Source organism: Mycteria americana, chromosome 2 (assembly GCF_035582795.1).
Source record: "Mycteria americana isolate JAX WOST 10 ecotype Jacksonville Zoo and Gardens chromosome 2, USCA_MyAme_1.0, whole genome shotgun sequence".
NCBI lineage: Eukaryota > Metazoa > Chordata > Aves > Ciconiiformes > Ciconiidae > Mycteria > Mycteria americana.
In genome coordinates, this window is record NC_134366.1 from 74,985,615 (window position 1) to 75,010,315 (window position 24,701).

The 24,701-nt window shown below is 38.8% G+C and overlaps 1 protein-coding gene across 1 annotated transcript; it reads left to right on the forward strand.

Moving 5' to 3' along the window:
• Positions 1 to 611: 611 nt before the first annotated feature.
• On the forward strand, positions 612 to 20,813 carry DEK (DEK proto-oncogene). The gene is made up of 11 exons (XM_075493784.1): positions 612 to 965; positions 2,855 to 3,001; positions 4,764 to 4,865; positions 5,379 to 5,488; positions 8,218 to 8,312; positions 11,134 to 11,254; positions 12,423 to 12,605; positions 15,692 to 15,824; positions 18,132 to 18,280; positions 19,595 to 19,663; positions 20,621 to 20,813. Exons 2-11 carry the CDS (start codon positions 2,866 to 2,868, stop codon positions 20,630 to 20,632), a joined length of 1,110 nt encoding a protein of 369 aa, XP_075349899.1. The 5' UTR covers positions 612 to 965; positions 2,855 to 2,865; the 3' UTR covers positions 20,633 to 20,813.
• The last annotated feature ends 3,888 nt before the right edge of the window (positions 20,814 to 24,701 follow it).

Here is a 24,701-nt window from a genome sequence, read left to right on the forward strand (position 1 = left end):
CAGCCAGGCCTCCTCTCTGGTTTGAAGATTACGTCTTAAACCCTAGCAGACCACAGCACTGGGAACAGGACCGGGCCTTTGCTCTTTCGGGGGCAGCCCGCGACCCCCACACTTTATAGGGGTAAGGAGGAGACCTCACTCTTCAGCCTCGGCTCCTACTTCAACGGCCGTTTTCTTCCGTTGGCCGCAGCCCCTCAGCCTGTCAGTACTGCGGCCGCCGCCCTACGCTTCTCCGGCACCCGCAGCGAGACGCGGCCGTTACGGTAAAGCGGGACCGCCAAGCCCTTCCCGCCCGCAGGGGAACGAAGGAGGCAGGACCGCAAGGGTGCACGGGAGGGAATGGGGGCTTTGAACCAGTACTCGCCGAGAGCCAGGAGCCGACAAAACGCCGGCGGCGGCGCGGCGGGGCACGGGGGTGCGTGAGGGGCCGCCCCGCCCCGCTCCCCTCCCCTCTCCTCTCCTCTTCAGCGGAGGTAACGGCCCTCGCGGAGGCGCGCGCTGCCTCCCCCACCCCCCTGCCGCGCGCGGCCTGACGTCACCGCAGGCGGCACTGGCAGGCGAGCGCACGTTACGCACATCCACACACCCCGCCGCAACAGCCCTCCCTGCGCGCGCACCCTCCCCACCCCTGCGGCCGCCTCCCCGCGCCGGCCGGGCTGCGGGCGCTGATTGGCCGCCGCCTTCCCGCTTCCTTCTCCCCGTCCGAGAACCCGCCATTTTGAAAACCTTGTTGATTCCGGGAGAGAGAGAGGGGAGAGAGAGAGAGTGACCGACCGACCGCCCGGCCGACCGCGGGACGCGGAGCGCGCGCCTCGGGGGGGTGTGTGTGTGTCGCTGTGCGCCGGGGCGCCCGGCCCCGCCCCCTCCCCCCGCCCTCTCCCTCCTCCGGTAACTGTCGTCTCCAGCTGCCGTTGCTGCCGCAGCCGCGCCCGAAGAAGGAGCCAGAAGCCGGGGCTCGAGCTGAGGTGGGTCCTGCCGCCATGGCCATCACGGCGCCCGAGAGCGCGCTCCCGCTTCTCTCCCTCCCACCTTGCCGCGGCCGGGCCGGGCCGGACAGGGCGGCCCAGTGAGAGGGGGAAATGAAAGGGGGCCGCTGCGGCGCCGGGCTCCTGTCCCGCCGGGGGGACGCCGTGTGCTGGGGGTGCTTGTCACCGACCCACCGGCGCCGCGGGGGCCGCCTCCCTCCCAGGCCTCCGCGGGGCGGCGGGCTGTGTTTTCCGCCTGAGGTGTTTGCTGGGCGCTCTGTCCTGCTCTGCGGCCCGGCGGCGGGAGCGGGGCGCAACACACTCGCTGCCTGCTGGTTCGGGGAGGGGGACGGCGCTCGCCGCTGCCCCCGCCGCCATTCTCCTTGGCCGCCGTCTCCATCGTCGTCGCTTTCCCCGGCCTCCGGCTCGCAAGTCGGGAAGGGGACAGGTGGCGAGTCCGTGTCTGAAAAGTCCTGGACGAGTGTGGGAGGTGCTGTTGTGCACGAGTATCCTTCTCGGGGCGGCTTGTGAGATACCCGCTGCCGGCCGAAAATACCCCCTACTTAAGTCTTCGTAAAGGTGGATCCCAGTACTCTTATTCCTTAAGCAAGTCGTCCTCATGGATCTGGTTGCTGAAAAGCTAAAAAGTCTCTTACTTTTCTATTCCCCTTCTGCTCACATTGAAAGTGGAAGGAAAGGCGACATGTAGTACTTCGCTTGGTTTTTCACTTGTGCGAACAAGTAAAATTCGGAGAGTAATATTGGATTACTTTTCCGTGTCAAACGAAGTACTGGTAGTAATACCCTGAAAGAGATTCCTCCCCCCCCCCCCAGTGATTTAGCAAACAGTAGTAAACTTCTTCCCCCCCCGACTATTGGTAATATAACTCATGTTTTCTGTCATTTGGAGTGCTGCTGTTCTCTGGCACCTGCTAATATTGCATATAAGCAGTTGATTTCATTGTTGTTTATTGAGTCTGACCTCTTGCAGATAATACTGGCTTTAATATCAGAAAAAGAAAATGGTTAATCATGTGATATTTTTTCCACAAGGGCTTATACAAGTGATGCTGTATTTTGTTCCAGATCTGTAAACAGTGAAAGATTTTGAAAGCTAGAATTTTTCTAAAATGAACACATATGGTTATCTTCCTTTGTTAGATAGGCTTTCTCTGTCAGTAGGGAAATGGTACTCACCAAAGTGAGATATTTTAATTTTAAAGTTAACATTTAAGCCACTTCAAATGCTAAGGAAAGACTCCTTTTAAATATGCTAAATATGAAGCATTCATTCTTTTTTGTTGTAGATCTGCAGATTAAAAACAAAAAGCCTTTTTAAGCCCTAAGATGTCGCAGCTATTTGAATTCTGAAAGCAGCATTAATTTTTTCTGAATTGTTTGTAACTTTTATTTTTTATTTTTCTGTACCCATTTCCCATATAAATATGTAGCTTGTTTAACTTATTAGGAAATCTGTATGCATAGTTAACCGTGATCAGAAATAACTATTTGGTTTATAATATGGTGCACTAAAATTGTGGTATCTTAAAACATTACAGTTCTTAATAGATAACAGCATCAGTTGCTTTGAGTGGGTGTTTCCGAATGCTTCACAAAGCAAGCTTGAAGACTTGTGTGTGGAAAGAATTGATAACGTTTTAAACTGTTCTCAACCAGGCTAGCTGCAGAATGAATGGCAACTCCTCCTGAAAAAGTTTATGTATTGTGTGTATGCAGAATACTTTAGTGTCTTAAAGAATGTGAACAGTCACAGTATGAGCACTATGACGTTACTTCTACTGTACAAGAAGATTTTTTTAAAAAGCAAGATTCCTGTATTTTTAATGTATAATGCTATGTTGATGATGATTTCTGACTGATTTTTACAGAACCATACACTATGTCTTCTGTTGTTTCTTCAAAAGAAGATACAATGTCGTCTGAAAAAGCAGCTGAGAAACAACCTGAAACTGAAAACAAAGCTGAGGAAAGTGATGAAGATGAAGAAGAGGAAGAAGAGGAGGAGGAAGAAAAGGGTATGTGTTTTTGCACTGAATAAGTTGTCCTTTAAAAAATGTCAAGCTTACTGAATGCCGTCTTCTGTGATCTCAGCTAATTGTACAATTATTGTTTAGGAGATTCCATGGTACATCTATCTCATGGGTCATAAATCGCTTCCCAGTAGGCTATAACAGGCAACAGTAGAAACAGCAATACTGATGTTCCTCAGGAAGGATTGAAGGAACTGCCAGCATCCTGGGTTCCTATGCTAGGGCTTGTTGTTGTTGTATAAACTAGTAGATGGTTATATAAGAGCTAGCGTCCTTTATCAAATTATTTGTGTAAAACTGCATATCCAAAAAAGAATCCTTTTTTGCCAGTAACACTCTGAAGTGATCCATGTTTTCAAAAAAGAGAAACTTGAAAAATCTGTGCAGTAGCTTTGGAAACAATACAGATGTCTTTGCTTAACTACTGTGAATTAATTTACTGGGTACCAAAATTTAATTATATTGAAGGGGGGATATTCCCTTTGACTAATTTTGTCAATAAAAATCATGGCGATATAGGAAGAGCAAGCAAGGCAGGTTTTGTGTTGTGGCATGTAATTGAAGAGGGTAGTCAAGGAATACAAGATGTGATGAAGGAACTACTATGTAAAAATGTTAATTTCCATTGTTAAATCTCTAGGCACCTGTTTTGCAAATGAAAGCATCCCTGGAAATAAAGCTGCAGTATGGCACAGGGAAAACCAAGTCACTGACAGTCTTGGCTTCTTAGAAGAGCTGAAGTTTGTGTTTAGGAAAGGTAGTAGAAAGAAAAGAGATTGTGCTGTTTGGGAAGCTAGAGTAATTAGAATTAGATTTCTAGAAACAACTGTTTCTTTTGTACATACCAAGTATGTTTTGCTCTGTTTTCATCAGATACATATCCAGTTTTAATTATGTTCGTACAGATTTTGAAGCTGCTTTCAGATGTTAAAGCCAGGATAGCCCATCTGTTTAGCGCTAAGGTTAGTTTGATTTGAGGTCACGTATTTTAGTATGAAATGTTAAGGTGAAGCTTTGGGTTTTTCTCCTGACATGGTATCATTAAAGTAGTGATGTGCAATGTATACATAAAACAATCTAAATGTATTCATTACTAAGCAGTACCAGAATTACTGGGAATAGTATTCTTGTAGTATTTGTGACACTCGTATTGTGCCCTGCAGAGTGCTACACTGCGTAGCCCTGTGAGGTGTTGTACAGTCCCACTGTGCTTGTGCTTCTGCCTTTCCTACTGATATGGTGGGTCCTCTGGTCCAGTAGTGGGAAGAGAAAGTGTCTGCAGCCATGCTGGGCTCTTCTTTTGCCCATCTGGTGGTAGTATTCTCCCAAGAGAGCTAAAGTGGAGCTGTGCGTGTAGGGGCTAGGGTGTCCCAGAAGGAGACTATGCAAACAATGTCAGTTCTGTACCTCAGAAGGGCAATGAAGGGAGAGAAGGATGGGTTTCCGAAAATGCATAGTGCTGCAGTCTCCATCGTGGGGTGAAGTTCCTTTTAGGAAATGCCCAGTCTTGTCTTCAAGGTTAAGTTGGATACAGGATTGTGGTTAAGAACTAGAGACTCCAATATACAGCTCCATAGAATCCCATTGACCTATTAGCCAAAGGTTTGAAAGTGTCATAATACCTGGTTATATCATTATCCATTTTTGGTTTGCCATTTCAAAGATTCAGTGTTGTTTTACCTGTCACTACAGTCAAACCTGCTCATGTAATGAAAAATATTGTGTTTAAGGAAGCTGTCTTTTGCAGAAAAGAGTCTCATTGTTGAAGGAAAAAGGGAGAAAAAGAAGGTAGACCGACTGACCATGCAAGTGTCCTCGTTGCAAAAGGAACCTTTTACAATTACACCAGGTAAGCTTTGTCCTCTCACATAAGAGTTGTGAGTGTTGGGAATGATAATGAAACCTCTTAAAAGATCAGATTATTAATTTGTTGTAGATGAGACCTAACTTAAGAGTCATGATCCATTTTAAAATAGTAAGGCTATTATAATTACAGAAAAACCCTCTTTTATTCTGTAGCATCAATTTAAACCATAAAAGTTACATAATGTTTAAACTTACCTGGAATAGGATCTTCAGTACCTAGCCACCACTAACAAAGGCAGGAGCAGCTGGAATAAAAAGAAATGCCAAGTCCTTGTACCCTGGTCTAGGTAGTATCAAGTAAGGAGGATGAAGAGACTGTCAGGATGCCTAATTGATAGGAAAAGGCCTGCTTAATGTTTGACCTATTATAATGTCTGATGTAATATTCTGAAATAACTTCTTTACTTTTTTTAAAAAAACAGTGGATATTTGAAGTTATAAACATATAGGTAAATATGAATGTGATTAATTGTGTAATTGATTTTAACTGTTTCAGGAAAAGGACAAAAACTCTGTGAAATCGAAAGGATACAATTCTTTCTGAGTAAAAAGAAGACAGATGAACTTAGGAACCTGCACAAACTCCTCTACAACAGGCCAGGCACTGTAAGAACTTAAAATCAATCTTGTATATGTATTAGTTCTCATGCATAGTGAAAATGTTTGTAGTATAAGCTTTTACATTTGCACGTATGGATCTACTTATTAAGTGTGATTTATTACAAACTACTTAGAAAATGAATATTGCAGGACCAGCTGAGCAAGCCCATAATTTTTCAAACTCCTGTAAACTACTCTCCCTATAAAAATCCTGTGGAAAGGTGTACTGAATTGTAAGTCTACTTGAATATAGGGGGGAGGGTTAATATTTTTTTTTATACCTTTATATAAGGTAAACCACCACCCGAGGGGTGGTTTACTGTATGAGGATGAGTTGGAAATAATTTATGGTTCACACACTAAAAGCTGTTGACATGCGGACTACAGTCAAAATACTCCATGTAGTTCTTTTGTTCAACATAGCTTTTTCTTAGTAGTTCTATTCCTTTTATGTTTGAAACCTGTTAGTGGGATTTAATACATTGCTACTTACCTAGTCATTTTCTTCTTTAGTTTGCACAAAGCAGTAGAAAGTAAAACTACATTATATGTAAAATCTTAATAGTGATTTTTGTCGTATTTATCTAAGACAATTAAAAGATTAGTTAAAAACTTATATGCTCACTTTTGTATTTAAGGATGAAACTTAAAGTAAATACAATAAGAAGTCTTTCTTGGAGTCCTTTATGTATCAGTGATCGTGTCTTGAAATTTCAGAGTAACTATGACCCATTTTCCTTGCTAATAGAGATAAAATGGATGTAGAGAAATTAAGGCAGATTAAGTTTTACTATTTCAATACACTTAGAATATTTATTGGAATTTGTTTTGGATCTCTTTGTATTTTGGAAACTTGAAGAGCTAGCACAGAAACCAGGAACTGAATAGTACTAGTACAGATGGCATGCTAGATGTAATATCTCAGACTACTGCTGCAAATGCAATGCTTGTTTAAATGGCAAAGAAAGATCTGTTGCCTCAAGTATTCAGAAAAAGAACAGTATATATTCATTAAAACCTAATTCTGTGAATTATGCTATTTATTCAGTGTGGCAATAAACGAGACTAGAGAATTTCTGACTCAGTGCATGCGGAGTTTTGCAAACTTTCGCATTGTCCTGCAGTAGAATTTAATTGTTTGATAGGAAAGGTACAATGACAGAACCACGTAACTTTCTGACTTAACTAGCTTTACCGTGGAAGTCGTCAAAACTGCATCCACTTACCCTTCATGAAACCAGTAACACTTTTCTACTGTCTTTGAGTGGAGGTACTGGGATACCATTACCCCAAAGTCCATCTTTCCTACTTTAGATTGCAGATCTGAGACATAACTGATTTAAGAGACTGTATTGTTTATTTGCTATGCAAGATACTACTAAGAAAGTAAAAACTGAATGATACTGTTGTTTGAATCTATTTATTAATAATCTAATCAACTAATAGACACATGACTATTTGCAGTTTCATAATTATGTGCAAATGATATAACTGTAAATTGGTATTTAACACTCCTAAGTCATACTAATGAGACAAAACGGCTGTTGAAAAACACCTCTCACCCTTCCCTCCCACATCACTTACCTGGTTGCAATTCCACCCCCCTTTGCTCTGCTTTCTGACATTTAGTCTTTTGGACATAGATTTGTTGGAGAGTCCAGCTGGATTGCTGCAGCGTCCCAGTGGTTTGAGTCCAAAGATCGGAGAATATATTTATTTGCTTCAAAATACATTCAGTTTGGAAATATATCAGTATGGTTTCATCCAAAACTATATCTAATCAGAATTGTTGGGAGCTCAGAATGCTGTTTAATATAGTGAAGATCAGATGTTGTCTTATATGCACATTCTGTATGTGCTTTGGATCATAATGAACATTTTTAATAAAACATACCAATACCATCTGCAAATTTTCTTTAGGTGCTGGACAAAGATAATTACATTTGGAAAAGGAGCTTAGCTTTGGTAAAATTATAAACTAATGGAGAAACACCAGGAACAAAATCTGTAGAACTATTGAAAGTGAGTTCAAATTATTCTTGATAGTGTTATAAAGATCTCAGAAGAATAAAAGATGTGTTTTAACTTATTTTTTAGTAAAAGGAGATGGAGTGAAAACAGAGAACTTAATATATTTGGGATCTTGATGGGACCAATTTTTCTATTATAAGGGCTGTTGCAATGAAAGTTCAACCTGGTTGAGACTGCAGGTGTAATGGTAGAAGTTGTAAATTGGGTGGTATGTAAATGCAAAAATCGGTCATGCCAAAGAAAAGGTTCAAAAGTACAATCATAGTCCTATGTAAGACTTCAGAAAAGCAAATAAAGCAAATCTGCTTCAGCAGATTATATAGTAAAAATAAAATGCACTATTCTATAACAAATTACATGGTACAAAGCATGCAACAGGCTTCATATGGTTGTAGTTGTGCAAACCTGTAAATAACCATGCAGTACGTTCTAAACAAGCTTGAAATGGCAGGTGGTTTTATCTGGGAAGCTATTAAAAAGAATTAAAAGTACCAAGAACACAGTAACTTAATTGTTGTAGTTTGGCTGTCATTAGATAAATAAGGCGTAATTCATGTAGGTTATAATTTAAAGGGTATAACTTTTTGTCAACAGAAAGCTAACTGCTAGAATAGATTATTCTTGTATGAAAATGTAACAGATATAATTGGATGAAATCTTTTAAATTACTTGCAATGGAAAGTAACCTGTGTGTTCTGTTCTAGGTTGCTTCCCTAAAGAAGAATGTGGGTCAGTTCAGTGGGTTCCCATTTGAAAAAGGAAGTGACCAATACAAAAAGAAGGAAGAAATGTTAAAAAAGTAATGATCTCTATTGCTATTTAACATAGCTTGACTTATGCTATACACTCCTTTTTATTTTCAGAATTTTACTTCAGTTTAAATTTAAACTTCAAGCTGAGTGGCTGTTTCCTAGAGCTCTATGATCTGTTTCTGAGCTCATTTAAAAGAAGTTGAATTGTGAACGTTTTATTCACAATTCCTACAGTCCTGGCTTTAACTATTGCATGCTAACTAGCATATTCTTCTGCCAAGTGAGAGGAAAACTTTATTTCCCCAGGGCAAGCATAGTGTTGTGAATACACGGTCCTCTATTCACGGTGCAAACTTGCATCCTTCTATGCAAACTTGCATCCTTCTATGCCTCGAAACCTTCCTCCTTCAGAATCAAAGCCATTTCTGCTCATTGTATATTAAACATACAGTCTTATTCCTAGAATTGCTGTAGCAACTATAGTCTAACAAATCTTGTTTTTCTTTCTTTCTTTTTTTTTTCTTTTTTACTGTCTCCCCATATAAGCTGCTTCTCTACTAACAGGAGGAGCTGCTGCAGCTTGGTTTGGCTGGACTGAAAGGGTTTAAAGATGCCCTTGCATATTTGTACAGCTAGCTGTAACAAATGAAAGAACTAATAACTTCTACACAATTGATTCTAAATTTTTTTTTTTAGTGTCAGTTTGTTGATAGTGGGAAGGCTTCCAGAATTTGGAATTTCCATATCTTCCTCAGATATGCAGTTTTCTAGGAATAGGGTTTGTCAAATACATGTGAATCTACATGACAAACTCTGTCTCAGGATGGGAGTTTTGACTGTTTCCCACAGGTTTAATTGGATAATGTTTCCCCTTACCTGCAAAAGGTCACAAAATAAAGTATTTTTGCACATTTTTTTCATATATTCCATATGAAAGAACTGCTAGTTAAGTTTTGTTACCCTTCAGTCTTCAGCAAATATTCTGAAAACTGGTTGCATTGTCACTTTTATATCAAGGTACTGAGCTTTGTGTGCTTGTGTTACTGTGGTAAATTCGGTTGCTCTTCGTAGCTATGTATGAAACACTGCTGATTAGATTATTAATTTATTCTGACTATGTGTTTGATTTCTGTCCACACTGTGTGCTTGCCTGTCATCGTGTTTCAACAGCATTGAACAAGATGAACAAAGGGCAAAATTTATTTTGCAGAATCCTACTGTTCAGGTTATAAACTAAAAAGAATGAGGGTTGAGGTTGCTGGGTGGATTAGTGTTCTTGGATTTTGTAATTCAAAGCTACTTGCTGTGGAAGTTACTGACTCAAAACTCGTGCACTTGTTTATTCCACACTTGAACTGCATTTTAATACTTAGTGCATTATGTTTGCTGTTACCTGCAGATGTACCTTCAAAGCATTAAAAGTATGAAAGGATTTAGGAGGTGATATTTATTCTTTGCATATATTATTTTTAACCTAAGTTAAAATACAAGGACAAATGCCATGTGTTAACACAACTCATAAGGAATTTCAGTTAAAGCAGCAATAGAACCATAAAATCCTAAATTCAGTATACAAGGTCTTAAAAGTTTGAAACAGAAACTTCAATGCTATGCAGTTTTTAAATCTGTTAGCAAGTTACGTAATTTTAGCTCTATAGTATTACTGTCTTTTAAAATGTAAGAGACGGACGTTTGATTCTGCAGGAATACCTTGCAAGTATTCAGTGTATCCCCGAATGCTAAACAGGAAGGCTCTCCACATGTTAAGATGGCACAATTTTTTTTATAACCTGGTCTAGAAAGATGATTGAAAGATTTGACTTCATCATTGGAAGCATGGGGGATGAACTATACTTTGAGGTAGGGAGATGCACCAAACCAGTTAAGATTTCCGGTTCCCATGCCCTAAAACATGGGAGAACAAAGTTGTTCTGCCCCCTTAAAAGTTTGTGAGTTTAAAGGGACAGTCTGAAATTAAATGCTACTTTAGGGAAGTTGTCACCATGAAATAGTTACACTGAGTTTTTAAATAAACAATGGAAAACAAGTTTCCTTTTACTTTGATTACCAGAAATAGCTATTAAACTTGTGAAAAATGGTCAATGAAATTCACTTTTCAGACAACATTGTACAAAATGAGTTAAGAGGAGAGCAGAAGCATTTGAAGGGAGGTAACGGGTAGAATAAATAGGGGTTTTTGGGGAGGAGTTTTTTTGGTTGGGGGGGTGTTGGGTTTGGTTTGGGTTTTGTTTTTGTTTTTTTTTTTTCTTTTTAAAATCTCACTAAGCTTGCATTCTGATGTCATACCCTCACAGGATTTCACTCTTTCTTTCCACTTTTTTCAATACCGGTGGGACAAATGATAGAGTGGGACAATTGGTTCAAGATCCTGTTGGAGTAAAGGGGGTGGATGACAGAGTTTCTCTTAACCTTCTGTCTTCATCAGAGGTACTTCTGTAAAGGGGTAAGGAACTGGAGAAAATAAAGGGACACCCCCTGCTCCCTTAGAGTTCAAGAGTCGTACCTGCTGGATTTATTTTCCAAGATTGATTCTTTCCAATGCGGTAGTAGGAGAGATTCTTGGGAAGATTTTTTTTCCTAAGATTTTATAAATTTTTTTTATATATATCCTACTTTACACACATGCAGATTTGGGAATTTGGTTTTATTTTGCTATATGTAATATGGTGATGGTTCTTTGCTTAACTATAGATAAGACTGGAAACGTAGTTAAGCGTATATATTCATGTCTATTGTCAGATTGCAGACGCAAGCCAGATAGCAGCTTCTAGCAGTCAAGTGTTGTCTGATTGTTTAGGATGTGGTACTGAATCTTTTTTTTTTTTTCTTTTTCTTTTATCTCTCCAGATTTAGAAATGCGATGTTGAAAAGTATCTGTGAAGTTCTTGACTTGGAAAGATCAGGAGTTAATAGTGAGCTGGTAACCAGAATCTTAAACTTCTTAATGCATCCAAAATCTTCAGGCAAGGTGAGATGCAGGTTATGCTTGCTTTTATAACTCTGTTCTGATAAAAAATGCAGCTGTCTCTATTCCTTATTATTTGCTTGTTACCAGTGGTGATACAGTTACTGTTCTAACTTCCTGAAGTACCAATGGCTTCTTGAAAGAGAGTAGCTCTTCTCCTGCAGGCATGTGTAATGGGGTGAGGACTTAGAAATTAGATCTTTACATGTAAGTGCACCCGTTATACACTGTTAGCGCACCAAAGTGTATGTTGTCAACACGTGAAGCTAATTAGGGATATCCATACCCAAATACCATAAATAGCTTCTGCTTTGTGGGTGAATGGAGGGGAATAGACATAATATGTGGTCAGGAATGAAAAAAGAAAAAGGTGTCAGAGCAAGGAAATAAAACATGAAAGGACAGGAAAATAAGCTGTCAGATGTTACCTGGGTATGCTACAAGTTGACAAGTGTATGTGATCACATATGGTCATCACAAAATGGGATTTGTTGCAGGGCTAGGAAAACTTGCTTTAACTGATATATGCTAGTGCACTAGCATAGTGCCAAAACTACTAAACTCTATTATTAATCTTCTTGGACTTTCAGCTTTTAATCTAAAAGCAATACTTAAGTAGTTAGACTGTTGTTTTGGGAGATTAAATTTATTCCCAGCAAACACTGGTAAGTGATGTGAACAAGGAGTCTGCATGCTGCCTTAGGGGCTCTGGTACTGAGTGACAACAAAATGCAGTTTTGCATAAGACATGACGGAATTCCTGCCTTTAAGTCTTCTGAAGAGTTGTCAGCTAATTTGTTACCAGAAGAAAAAGCTTGCTTTTATGGGTTGGGAGGGCATAGGTAGGTAAAAGGTTCCTTCTAGATTGTTCTTTCTTGCTTCCCTTCCCTAACCCCCAACCTTTGAAGATTTGTTTGGTTAGAGGAGTGGAAAGGGTGCTTAGCTTAGAACTGAAATATCATTTTACTGAGCTCCATCTCTGTAATGCATTTCTGCTTACCGCAAAATGTTATGGCTTAAGTGTAATACATAAAATAGTCCTGATTTTTGTTATCAGGACTTAGAGACCTCTATATTTGTTTACTGTTCTTTCATGTAATTTGAAGGAGTTTATATTTTTAAAATTCACTTTTGTATTCCTACTTGGATAACACACATCCCTGTCTCTCAGCCATTGCCAAAGTCCAAAAAAACACCAAGCAAAGGTGGCAAAAAAGAACGCAGTAGCACTGGAACAACAAGAAAAGCAAAACGCACCAAGTGCCCAGAGATCTTGTCAGATGAATCCAGTAGTGAAGAAGATGAAAAGAAGGAAAAGGATGACTCTTCAGAAGAAAAAGAAAGTGAAGATGAGGTAATGAGGTTTTTTGTTTGTTTTTCAACATAGGGCTAAAAACATTTGTCTGCAATTTGTCATTATGTGGTTGGTATATCGACTGGTAATTCTTGGAACATGCGGAGTTGGGGGGGTAAGTGATGTTTAACTGAATGAATGGTTTGAAAGAAAAGGGAACACATCTGCAATTTATAAAATATTTTCATAATTTCTTAGTGCGTTAAAGTTAGAGAATCAATAAGATAAGAGGCAAAGGTTCTGATTCTTGGATGTATATATGCACCTTATAAAACCATTTGCTATATGTCATTTTGGGGCAGCCGGGGTTTCTAACATAATTGATTGCATTTCTTGTATCATCTTGTGATGACTTTATTAATGTAATTTCATAAAAAATCCCAATATCTATATATCTTTTCTTTCTGTGTAGGGTTTGATTGGATACCTAGGACTCAACTGTGAATTCAGTAGAGGTCCCTGGCCTACCTGGCTGCACTGTTTTTGGATCTTGGTTCCATATTTCTCCTGGATTTTATGTCCTAATCTCTCTTTTAGGGTTCTGTGTCTTGGATTGCAAAGATAAAGTGAACAACATAGTAAGCAGCCTTACAAAGATCCCTGCAGTCTCCAAAGTGTTCTCATCTCACTGTATTTGCTGTTCTTCTCTGTTTGAAACTTCTTTAAGCCTTGCATAGTAAGAGAGAAATGAGATGAACTTTGTATCTAAATGCAAAATACCTTTCCCTGTGCATTCCCTTTCAGTCCTGTACTTATTCACAGAACAGACACAAAACATGGAGGGCCAGTACAAGTGTACAGCTGATTTGTGTACAAAGTGTACACTCATTTGTCCGTATGCCTGAAGCCTGGAAAAAAAGAAATGAAAAGGAGCTACAAGCTCCATCTTATCCTATATTTTGATTTAGATGGGACTGCCTTTTTAGCCTTAATTGGGGCCCTGCAACAAACAGCAATTAGTTGACTGCTCGTGTCCAAGGAAATTCTTTATGTAAGCTATGGAACCTTTGGCTGTAATGCAAGACCATTATTTACTTGGGTTCCATTCTGTCTATTGCAGTGGAAGTGTGACAGGCTGCTAACTAAATAGTCTGAGCTATAGAAAACACTAACAAAAATCTTTTGTTGAAAAGCCAATTGATGTAACTTCAACAGTTTATTTTGTCACTGTCATTTTGATAGGTGTTAGTTTTAATTTTAAAAGATGGTTCAAGGAAATTCCGCATGGCTCCGTGAAACAAACTTAATTCTTAGTTTGCCTTTTTCTTTCCTCACAAATGGCAAATTGAGGGCTGAAATACTAAGTTAATTTTATATTTGTTCACCTCTTCAGCAATACAGTCTTCCTACTGTGAGGAGAGGAATATTGCTTTCAGAGACAGGAGTTGTCTTTTAGAAAAATTTTCAAGAACTCAGTTATTTAAAACAAACAAACAAACCCCCTACAAACAAAAAAACCCAACAAACAAAAAAAACTCACAGTAAACCCTGTTGATCTAACTGGCTGGTCTTTGCCTTCTTTCAGAAGCTGGGAGTTAGGTATGTCTGCCAGGCAATAGCTGAGTAGGCTGAAGTCTTCAGAAACTGAAGTTGACTTGCGTAGAGTAAAAGCTTAATTATTACAAAAACACTAGTATGTCAAATGAGTTTGAATATAGGAAATAGTGAAATGGAAAATGTCTGCGTTTGTGCAGCTTTAAGACTGCAGCATTTTAAAAAGAAAAAGTTAGGTTTGTGACACCCTTTAACATACTACAGGTGGGAGGATGTACGTAGCATATATGCTTTGCTACCCCAGCTCTGTTGGAATCTTAGGCATAGAGTGGCTGGAATAGATTATCCTCAGAGTTGCGTGTCTCTCTTGACTGCAACTCTTTCTTTAAACAATACAAACAAACAAAAAATCTTATAGTTACCTGGAAGCAAAAGATATCTGAAATATTTTTGTGTGCTGGGGGAGCATAATTTTATGAAAAACTGAAATGTGAATGCCAGTTTAACTTCTGACTTTGTAGCTGGTGATGGAGCTTTAGCAGAAAATCGAAAGCTGCAAAGTTAGAAACTACAAACATTTATTTACAAATGGGGTGATCCTTGAGTGTACTTTCTGAATTTCAACAGTGTAACTTTTTATCCTTCATTTAACACTGCAGAGTGACTGCAATGATAACTGAGCAAGCCAATATAAATAAATATAATCTGGTTTATTAAACACTAGTTTCATGAATTGCACCAGGTACTAATGGGAGAAGTGGTTAAAAGTTATATGAACTAATCTTAATTTTTTAGATGTGATAGTTTGCTCAGTTGACTATGCTGCCTTTTTAAATATAAATGAGAATTATGAATTTAGTAACTACTGTTAGTTAATTTGTTTTGTTTCGTGATGTTCTTTCTCTGAAGTATGGTTTATTCCTGGTCAATGTTCCATGTTTGTTTCTGTGAGGAAAGTTTTCAGCCTCGTCAGAAGTACTATCTAAAAATTTTGTATGTTAAGCACACATTTAATTTGTGCCAAAAATGCAGTGCACTGATATGTGTATACTGTATATATTTATGTTCCCAATTTCTTCTGTTGATGTTAACTTAATGCAATAATTTTTTGGGTTTACTAGTTACAATAATTGGCCAAATTATGGATTAGCTAATGTAGTTCTCCTCAACTAGTGCAAAAAGAATTAGCTGCATGTAGTCTTAGAGAGCTATAGCATCTAGAAGTAATTGAATACAACATATCATGTCCTTTTTTAAAGGAACATCTTAAAAGTGATTTTATAAGCTAAGTATAAGAAATAATGAATGGAAAATTGTAGCACAACCAAACCACTATTATCATCAAAAACTTCTAACTGTTGGAGCTTAAGAGTCCATGTAGAAGGACAATGTGAAATTTAAAAGAATGTAGGAATACTCTTTGTGGAATATTCCCCCTATGGTATAGGGGTAGAAATGGCTAGTAAAATATAGTAATTAAATTTGCTGATTTAGTTTGTGTTGTCAGAAAGGATAATTTCCATGGTGGAAAAGGGGTACAGATTGTTCAGGTAGAAACCATCATTTTAATCTTCTGTTTTTCTTCTTTATAGCCCCCTAGAAAAGCATCTAAAAGAGAAAAATCTAAAAAGATGACTGCCAAAACCAAGAAAGCTGTGAAGGGTGCGAACGTCAAGAAGGCAGATAGCAGCACTACTAAAAAAAATCAGAACAGTTCTAGAAAAGGTAAATGCTTTAAATCTTTCATCACACTTTCTCTTGTAGCTTAACTGGGATGCTTATTAGAAAACAAGCTTTTGTACCTAATTGTGAAAGAAAATAGAATTTGGTGAATTGTTGGCTTGCTACTTCGTGTTTCTTTCCTTGCAACAGTAATTAAAAAAAAAAAAAGTTCTTGGTCTGGGTATACTTTATGTAATTTCTGTTGTGTACATATATACACATTTTATTTGTACGTAAGCTGAAAGTTCAGCCTAGTTCTCCCTTCTGCTGGAAGAATGTTAGCAAAATTCTGTTGGTGCCTTTATACTTACATCACATTAATCTTATAATTGATCCAGTAGTATATATCCCACTGTGTATGTCTCTTGTTCAGCGGCTTGATGTGTTTTTTGTTAACATAGATATGGGTTCTACATGTCTCCTGTTGCTATTGGTTTTCTCATATCCAATGATATGCATAAAAGGTATACATACATTGAGTTCCTTGATACTTGTGTAAAGATTGCAGCACTGCAGGTGGGGACAGTGGTTTCTTTCTAAGCGGCTTTGCTGAAAAGGACCTGGGTAGGGGCAGATGGTTCTCACAGACCAGTTGAACCCAGTTCAGCAGTGTGCCTTTGTGATAAGGAACACTGACAGCACTCTGGGCTGTTTCAGCAAGTGTGTAGCCAGTAGGTTGAGGGAAGTGGTTATTACCCCCTCTTCAGCACTTGTGAGCCTGCCTCAGGCGTGCTGTGTCCAACTTTGGGCTCCCGCATGCAAGACAGGCATGGAGCGAGTCCAGTGGAGGATGAGCAAGATGGTCAGGGGGCTGGAGCACGCGACGTAGGAGGGGAGGCAGAGCGAGCTGGGCTTGTTCAGCCTTAAGAAGAGACAGATAAAAGGGGATCGTACTGCAGTCTGCAACTACCATATGGGAGACTATGGGGAAGGCAGGGCCAGGCTCTGCTTGGAGGTGCATAGCGAGAGGACAGGAGGCCACAGACACAAGCTGCCACCAGGGCAATTGCAATTACATGTTAGGGAAAGAAAAGCTTCACCATGAGGGTGGTCACACAGAAATGGGGCCTGGAGCAGTTGTGGAATCCCTGTTGTTGGAGATGTTCAGAATTCAACCTGGCAGGGCCCTGAGCAACCAGCTCCACGTTGGCCCTGTTGCGAGTAGGGGCTTAAACCTGATGATCTCCAGAGGTCCTTTCCCACCTTAAATTCTCTGCCACTCTATGAGGTAACAGCCATGTCTCTGTCACAATTGTAGTATGAGTTATTAATGCAGCATATATCCATACTGCAAACGTACTTCATTTAATGCCGGCATCGGCATATGTATGCTATAGCACAGACATAATTTCAGATCAATTACCCTGCTTGTTAGTGTATTAAGAAAAGGAATGGTTAAACTCTTAGGCATAGAATTATGCTAAACTTCTTTCATAGCTTCATTTCTCAGCAGAGTAAACTGGCCTGTGCTGAACTCAATGTATTTTCAGATTGGCTGCTGGCTGTACTAATGTGGCTGACTCTGTGTGTGTGTGCGCGTGTGTCTACACTTTATTTTGTCATCAACATATATGTGTGTATGTTAAATAATGTTACATATGTTTTGCATATATGTTAGGAAATATATTAATAATTATTCTTTACTCCTACTGCATTTCTGTTTTGAGTGTATGTTCGCAGTATAAAAATCAAAATGTTAATTAGGTCTTACCGTAAGCTCATTAACTAGATTGTTTGGCATCTGCTCTGAATTTTGTCTTGTTGTCAGTAGAAGAACTGAGTTGATGTTGGAGTCGTTCAGTCTAATTTTTTTTGCTGCTGGAAAAGATTGTAGGAGTGTCCTGTGCCTCTTCACTTAACTTCCTTTATGATTCTCTTCATTAGTTGTCATGGTGTTCAGTAATACAGCATTGCAAAATTACAAGATTCTAGTGGGCAGCACTGCTGGGGGAAAAAAATCCAAACTCCTTTTTAAAGCAAATAAGTACTTTTTTTAAGGCCGTAATACCTCAATTTAGAATTGCTGTAATAAACCTTTTTTTAGTTTGATAGATTAATGTGTCCCATACTTTCTAGAGTACATATTGATTTGTAAACTGATAGTTCATCAACAATGATGCGGATTCATAAATAAATATAGTACTGATAGCATTAGCTTTGTTTTTAAATGGATGACTGGGCAAGATGTCTATTTTAAGGGAGAACATCTGCATCAGATTTTGGGGAAAGTTCTGATGGCTCTGTTTTGGAGGAAGAAAGCAGACAAATTGAAAATCTTTTATTACAATTCAAGTTATTCTTCATATTTAGAAAGTGAGTCTGAGGATAGTTCAGATGATGAACCTTTAATTAAAAAGCTGAAGAAACCACCCACAGATGAAGAACTTAAGGAAACTGTCAAGAACTTGTTGGCCAATGCAAACTTGGAGGAGGTCACAATGAAACAAATTTGTAAGGAGGTAAGCAAATATGATTTTGCAATCTCTTTTTAGGCAGTGCGTTGTCTGTGAACTGACTTTTGTCATTGTTTCAGAAATGGAGGCTTGCACTCTGCACAATGGTTCAGAAACAAAGTAGTTTTGCATTGCTTTATTTACTTGCCAACAACTGTAACAAGGAGAGCTTTAATCTTAAGATGTGCAACACTGATACCCAACATTAGAAGGGAAATCGCCAAAGAAAAAATAGCTACATGAAAGTAGCAGTATTATGTTCAAAACAACTGCCATGTATTAAAGTGAAAATAATTTGAGATGTTGAAACGGTGCAGCAGCTTGCTACTGTCAAAAGGGGAGGGCTCTGTCCTGCTCTTGGTACATTTCTCCTGCTCACCTTGCTCTCATTCTTCATATGTTCTCTTTATGAGTCCATTCAACTCTCACCTGTCAGCAAAAAATGAATAGTTCTCAGCTGAGTTAGTGAGTTGAAACAGTTCAGCAAGGAATTCATTAATTGTCAGGACAGGTGCCAGGAAGGGACCATGTGGCCGGAAAAAGGGAAAGGTGGGGGAAAAGTGACCAAAACATAGACAATACTGTTACTTTGACATTTTCTACAGTTAAGTCACATGTTTGTTTTCCTGGTACTTCCAAGAAGTTGTCTTCAGAAAATTAAACCAGTAGTTATTCTTATGAGAAAACTGTACGTTTATATTCTGTACAAACTTTTTGTCATGTTTATAGTTCTTCTAGAAGAAGTCTGAATTTTGATATACTGAAATAAATATTCTGCATTGGTTGTCACTGTTGGCATCTGTTTTTTGTTTGTTTGGTCCTCTCCCACCCAGTTAACCAAAGAAGAGTTATAGAATAGCACTCAAATGTGTTGACTCTTCTATTAGTCACTTGAAAGGATCACAATTTTACTTTATTACGAAAAAATAAATAAGCCTTGGGATTTGCTATTTGTTTAGCTTCCTACAGTAATGCAGGGATATCTGATTACTTAGACAGCATGTAAGACAAAGATTGGAGAATTCTTATTTGTCTGACATGGCAAGCTAGGTGTTCCATTTGTTGATGTGAAAAATTTATAGTACTAGTTTAGTCAGTGACCAAACACAAAAAAAATACATGTATTTAACTAATTATGTGGTCAAAATACGGGCAGGAAAATAAGCTTGTCACTTTCCATAATTTAACAGAGGGCATTTGGGCAGTTGTAATACTAGAAGTACCACCCCAATTTTTGCCTTAACTTCATTTAAGCTCCTTCTATTCATGCAGACATTGAATTAAAGTAATTTGAGATTTGTTTTGTTTTGTTTACTTCAGGTGTATGAAAACTATCCTAGTTATGATTTATCTGACAGGAAAGACTTCATTAAAAAAACAGTCAAAGAGGTAAAGACTTTATCATTTAGAAAACATTCTGGGTGGGTTTTTTTTTTTTTCTTCAGCCTATTGGAAAGTAGCATGGCATCCTGTTACGCTAGTTTTAATAGCCTCCTGTATAGTATTTGGAAGTTTAGTGCTCTGATAAACCTGAACTCTGGCTCTGATTTTTTTTTTTTCTTTTGTATCCCTCTTTCAAAAATAACTGCTTCAGACTCTATTTTCTTAGCATGCCACTACTACTCTTACGAATTTCTTTGGTAAGCAGAACTAAAATTAAAGCTATCATCATTTTTGATTACTCTGAAAGCTATGCATTTGCTTTAAATTACAGCCTTGGCTGCAAGGTGCACTATAATTCGTGCACTGACCACATACATTCGTAGGTAACAATGCATGAGGTTGTATAAGCTCTGCAGACCTGCAAGCTCTGGCAATGAGAGAAGGCAAAAGAGGATAAAGAGAGAGAACTTTTCTCTGTATGTGCTCCTGGTAGCACAGTTATAACGTTGCCTTTGAGTTTGCTGCACTAAAGATTAGGCCTGATCTAACATACTCATGACAAAGGGTTTATTGTCCAGTCTGTGGTTGGTAATTTGTAAGAAAATTTTCAAGTTCAATTACTTTTGCTTGCCCCAAAACTAAAAATGGAACTAGAGAAGTGAGGTTCACTTAGTAGAGTTAATAAAGTAACTTTTCTTTCTCTTGTGGCTTCATTTGCAGATGTTAATTTAGAGAGAGAGGGAGAGATATAGGCTATCTAGAAATAGTTATGCCTATGTGCTGTGCGTACATGTATCACTATCGGCAAAGGCATAAGAGAGCAACTTGTCTGCAGTAGGTGTGTTCTTGGTTTTTTGTGATAGCAAAAGTAGAGTGTATTTTCTTGATAGTCTGATGCAAAAGGAGAGGCTGTATATAATTGGATTGAAAGGAAGGAAAAAACTAATACACTTCTCATTTCAGTTGATTTCATGATCTGATTTGACTGTGGGAAATGAAGATTCCTGGTTTTATGTTCCCATGGATTTGAAGATCTGATAGGCACCAGCAAAAGGAATGTGTCTTACCCTTGTGGTATTTAGTCAGAGCTGATTCTGCTGATTTAATGTTAAGAGTGTTGATGTAAATTGCTTTGTGTATTTTTTTTTTTTTTTTTTTTAACAAAACTGCATTTGATGCAGTTTTTAGTTGAACATACTTAAGTTTTGTGCATGGCAATAAATGTTCCCTTTTTTATAGTTTTTGTACATTTTGAATTGCTTTGTATAACTAGATTCATTAGAACCATCATAGCTTTTTAGTGTGGATTACTAGCTTGCAGGAGATTTTAAAATCAAGTAAGATGAAAGCTGCTTATCTGCACATATACATGCAGAGACTGGAATATTGCAGTATTGGTTATAAAGATATTTTGAATACATATCCATTCTGAAAATAACAAGAGTTAGTCACATGTTAATGTCTTTTATATTCTGATACATTCTACAGATGCAGAATTATTCTAAATTTAGATTACTGTCTTGCATGTGTAGGCACTGAGAGAACTGTCAAAGCATGGTAACTAATTGGCATATAGATGTTATTTTTGTACTTTTAAAAGCCTTTCTGTTGTGTATATAAAGTTATTTCAGATTTCTTTTGTGCAAATCAGTTTTTTAATCTTGTTATCTTAGGATTATGACATGAAATGTCAGTGTTCAGCAGTGAGGCTGTGATGAAAAGTGGTATGCAGAAGTTTCATGAAACTGCAAACAAGTTGAGGATTTACGATGTTTGTCCCATCTTACCTTGTACAGAAACTAAACTGTAGTTTTATACTCAAGCTTTTCAGCGTTTAACTTTGTACAAAAGACTACCAATACATTTGTTTCAATGGCTTGACATAGTAAATAAAATCCCTCCAAAGGCTATAGGAAAATTTCTAAAGTTCACTTTGCAAAAAATCTTTTACTTTAGTGTCTTGACTTGATGGCCTAGCATCTCAGAAGTGGGTATCCAAGATGTACAGCTGGGAGGCTCGATAGCTTTGAAAGTCCACAGTGGGGCTTCTGAATCAGGCAGCGCTGATGTGTTAAGCTCTCTTCTGTATGGGAAAGCTCTTCTGAACCTAAGCCTTGGTGCCTCAACATGGACAATGGTACTTTTAAGCCTGCAGTCTTGAACTTTGGCCTACAGCTTTTTGGATCAAAGTGAACTCTTTGCATAAATTTTTGTTTAGATTTCTGTTCTCCATACACCTTGTTGCTAATATGGGAAGTCCTACACTTAAAATCATGAAACTAATAGTTGCCAAAGTGTGGGCTGCCATTAACGCCACGAGCACGGAATCCCTCTGACTAGTATTGCTGGAAAAAAAAAACGTATTTTTTTGAATTTTATTATTGTACAGTTGAGAAATAAGGGTTCATTAAATGATCTAAATTCTGAAAATGTTCAGCCAGTTAGACTATTAATCTTCACACACTTTTCAAATTTCTTTGCGTGTAATCATTTATAATAAGGCTGAATGTAATGGGGGTTTTTTGTATTCAATAAATGTCTTTCACAAAAATGTAAATCAATTTTGATGATCTAACATTTGCTTAAATGTATAGTAAAAACAAATTATACAGAAACAAGGTTGTTGTCTCTATCTTATCTGGTAGTAACCATTCAAGCCTGATTCAGCAGGCTTTTCTACTTTAACGGTACTATTGCTGAAATGTATATCCTTGCACCAGGGTAAGATTTTATATCTTCTGTGAGGTTGGTTTCTTTTTTTTTCTCTGAACTATCTTAGCATAAAGAACACTTTTTTATTTGCAATTAAAAACGTCAAAAGTTTCCAAGTCCTGCTTAAAAGTTATAAGTTACTTGTGTCAAGTTTTGCTGGATGTTTGGATGGATTTTCTACAAATACTTGAACGGCCTTGTGATTTTTATGTAAATATACCAGTCAGTTTTAATTATGTGGGTCAGGAAGTGTTTTTAAGATGAGTGACTCCCAAGTATAAACATTTTTTATAGTGTAAATTCTAATGAAAACTTACAAAAGGATAGTGTGCTTCTATTTACTGTATATACGCATTACTTGCCACTTTGGAATTGTGCAGATGGAATGGAAATGAACTCGGCATCCTTCAAATACTTTGTTTAAATCTCTTAACTACAACTTGGTGTAGTCCTCAACAGAGAAGAAATGTCTGAGATGTTTCCCTGCTAATCCATACCAGTCTGGCTGCAGCTGATAAAAGATTCCAGTTCTTTCTACAACTAGGGGAAAGGCTGCAAGACAATACTAAAAGGTAAATAAAACGTCCTGCTTACCCTTATGCTATTGGATTAAAAACACAGCTGATCAGGGCTCTAAATCCTGTCCAGAGATGCTCATAAAAAATAGAAACTGGCTAACTGGATAAAAGGTAACTGAATAAAGTGTTGAGGCATATACCTTCCAGATGCTTAAGATTGTCCTGACCATTGTATTCTAGAAAAATGGTCCTAACGTCTTGATTTGATTGCTTACAGTGTAATTCCTACAGTCCAGTTTATTGGTTCCTCTGTTTAGTTAAATCTTTGGTATTCAGTATTTTGGTCGGTGACCTGCAAAACCACACAAATTAACCTGAATGAAACAACTGTTCTTATGAGTGAGCTGGGCACTTGAGGTAACAGTGTATGGGCCCTGTAGGAGAAGGAAGATGGAGAGGGCTAGGTGGGGAAAGGGAAGAGTAGAAATTTTGAGTGAAGAGAGGTTATATGTCATTAGGAAAAGAGCTGAGTTGGAGTTATGCGGTAACCCATGGTTATGCTGTAGCATGTCCTAACCAAATTGAAATTAGGAAGACACAACTTTTAAGTGCCATCCCCCCTTTTTCCAGAACCTCTTGACTAATGCCCTTCTTGGACCTGGGTGGGCTGTTTATAGCATCTGTGTTCTTTCTGCATTATCCTGTTACAAGGCACATGACAAAGCAAGATCTATGAATGTCTGGGTTTAGATTAGCCACTGGTAAACTGGACTTAAAAATAACCCTTTGGAGCCCAGTGCATAATCTGGCCAAATAATGCCCCAGCAGTCAGCATGGTAACTTCAATAAGGTTTATTAGCTCTGTTGTTTCAGAGAGAGGGGGTGGCTCATGACCACTTGGGTAGACCTAATTATTCCTGTTTCCAAATCAGAAACTTGACTATAAATGAAGTAGCTTCGACTGAGCTAGATGAAAGCATTCCTGAAATGACTTCTGGTGGTTGTTATTTTAGTTCGCATTATTTAGGGAGAACAGTGGAAAATCTAAAAGGCACCAGAACGCTGTCTGAAAACTTGCAATACGAAATTTAGTAAAATCAATGTTTCACTTGCTGAAAAAAGTTAAGAAACATCTTGAATGCTGACAAGCGTGTTATTTTCCTTCTTCAGAAAAATGTCCCTCCTGCCTTTGAATTAGGACATATTAAGGCAAGTAGCTGGAAGTTGTAGGTCTAAAAGTTTATTCATATGGACCTTGACTTGCAAGAGAAATGGGCTGATGGGAACCTCATAAAGGTCAACAAAAGCAAAAGCAGCATCCTGCTTCTGGGATGGAATAACCCTGTACAACAGTGTGGGCGGGGACAGTGGTTTCTTTCTGAGCAGCTTTGCTGAAAAGGACCTGGGTAGGGGCAGATGGTTCTCACAGACCAGTTGAACCCAGTTCAGCAGTGTGCCCTTGTGATAAGGAACACTGACAGCACTCTGGGCTGTTTCAGCAAGTGTGTAGCCAGTAGGTTGAGGGAAGTGGTTATTACCCCCTCTTCAGCACTTGTGAGCCTGCCTCGGGCGTGCTGTGTCCAACTTTGGGCTCCCGCATGCAAGACAGGCATGGAGCGAGTCCAGTGGAGGATGAGCAAGATGGTCAGGGGGCTGGAGCACGCGACGTAGGAGGGGAGGCAGAGCGAGCTGGGCTTGTTCAGCCTTAAGAAGAGACAGATAAAAGGGGATCGTACTGCAGTCTGCAACTACCATATGGGAGACTATGGGGAAGGCAGGGCCAGGCTCTGCTTGGAGGTGCATAGCGAGAGGAC

Bases quoted from the DNA above. Each gene is read 5' to 3' on its own strand.
- DEK (XM_075493784.1), top strand. From the start codon at position 2,866: ATGTCTTCTGTTGTTTCTTCAAAAGAAGATACAATGTCGTCTGAAAAA. The intron at 4,866-5,378 runs GTAAGCTTTGTC...TAACTGTTTCAG, and splicing joins ACCTTTTACAATTACACCAG to GAAAAGGACAAAAACTCTGT. The intron at 11,255-12,422 runs GTGAGATGCAGG...CCTGTCTCTCAG, and splicing joins ATCCAAAATCTTCAGGCAAG to CCATTGCCAAAGTCCAAAAA.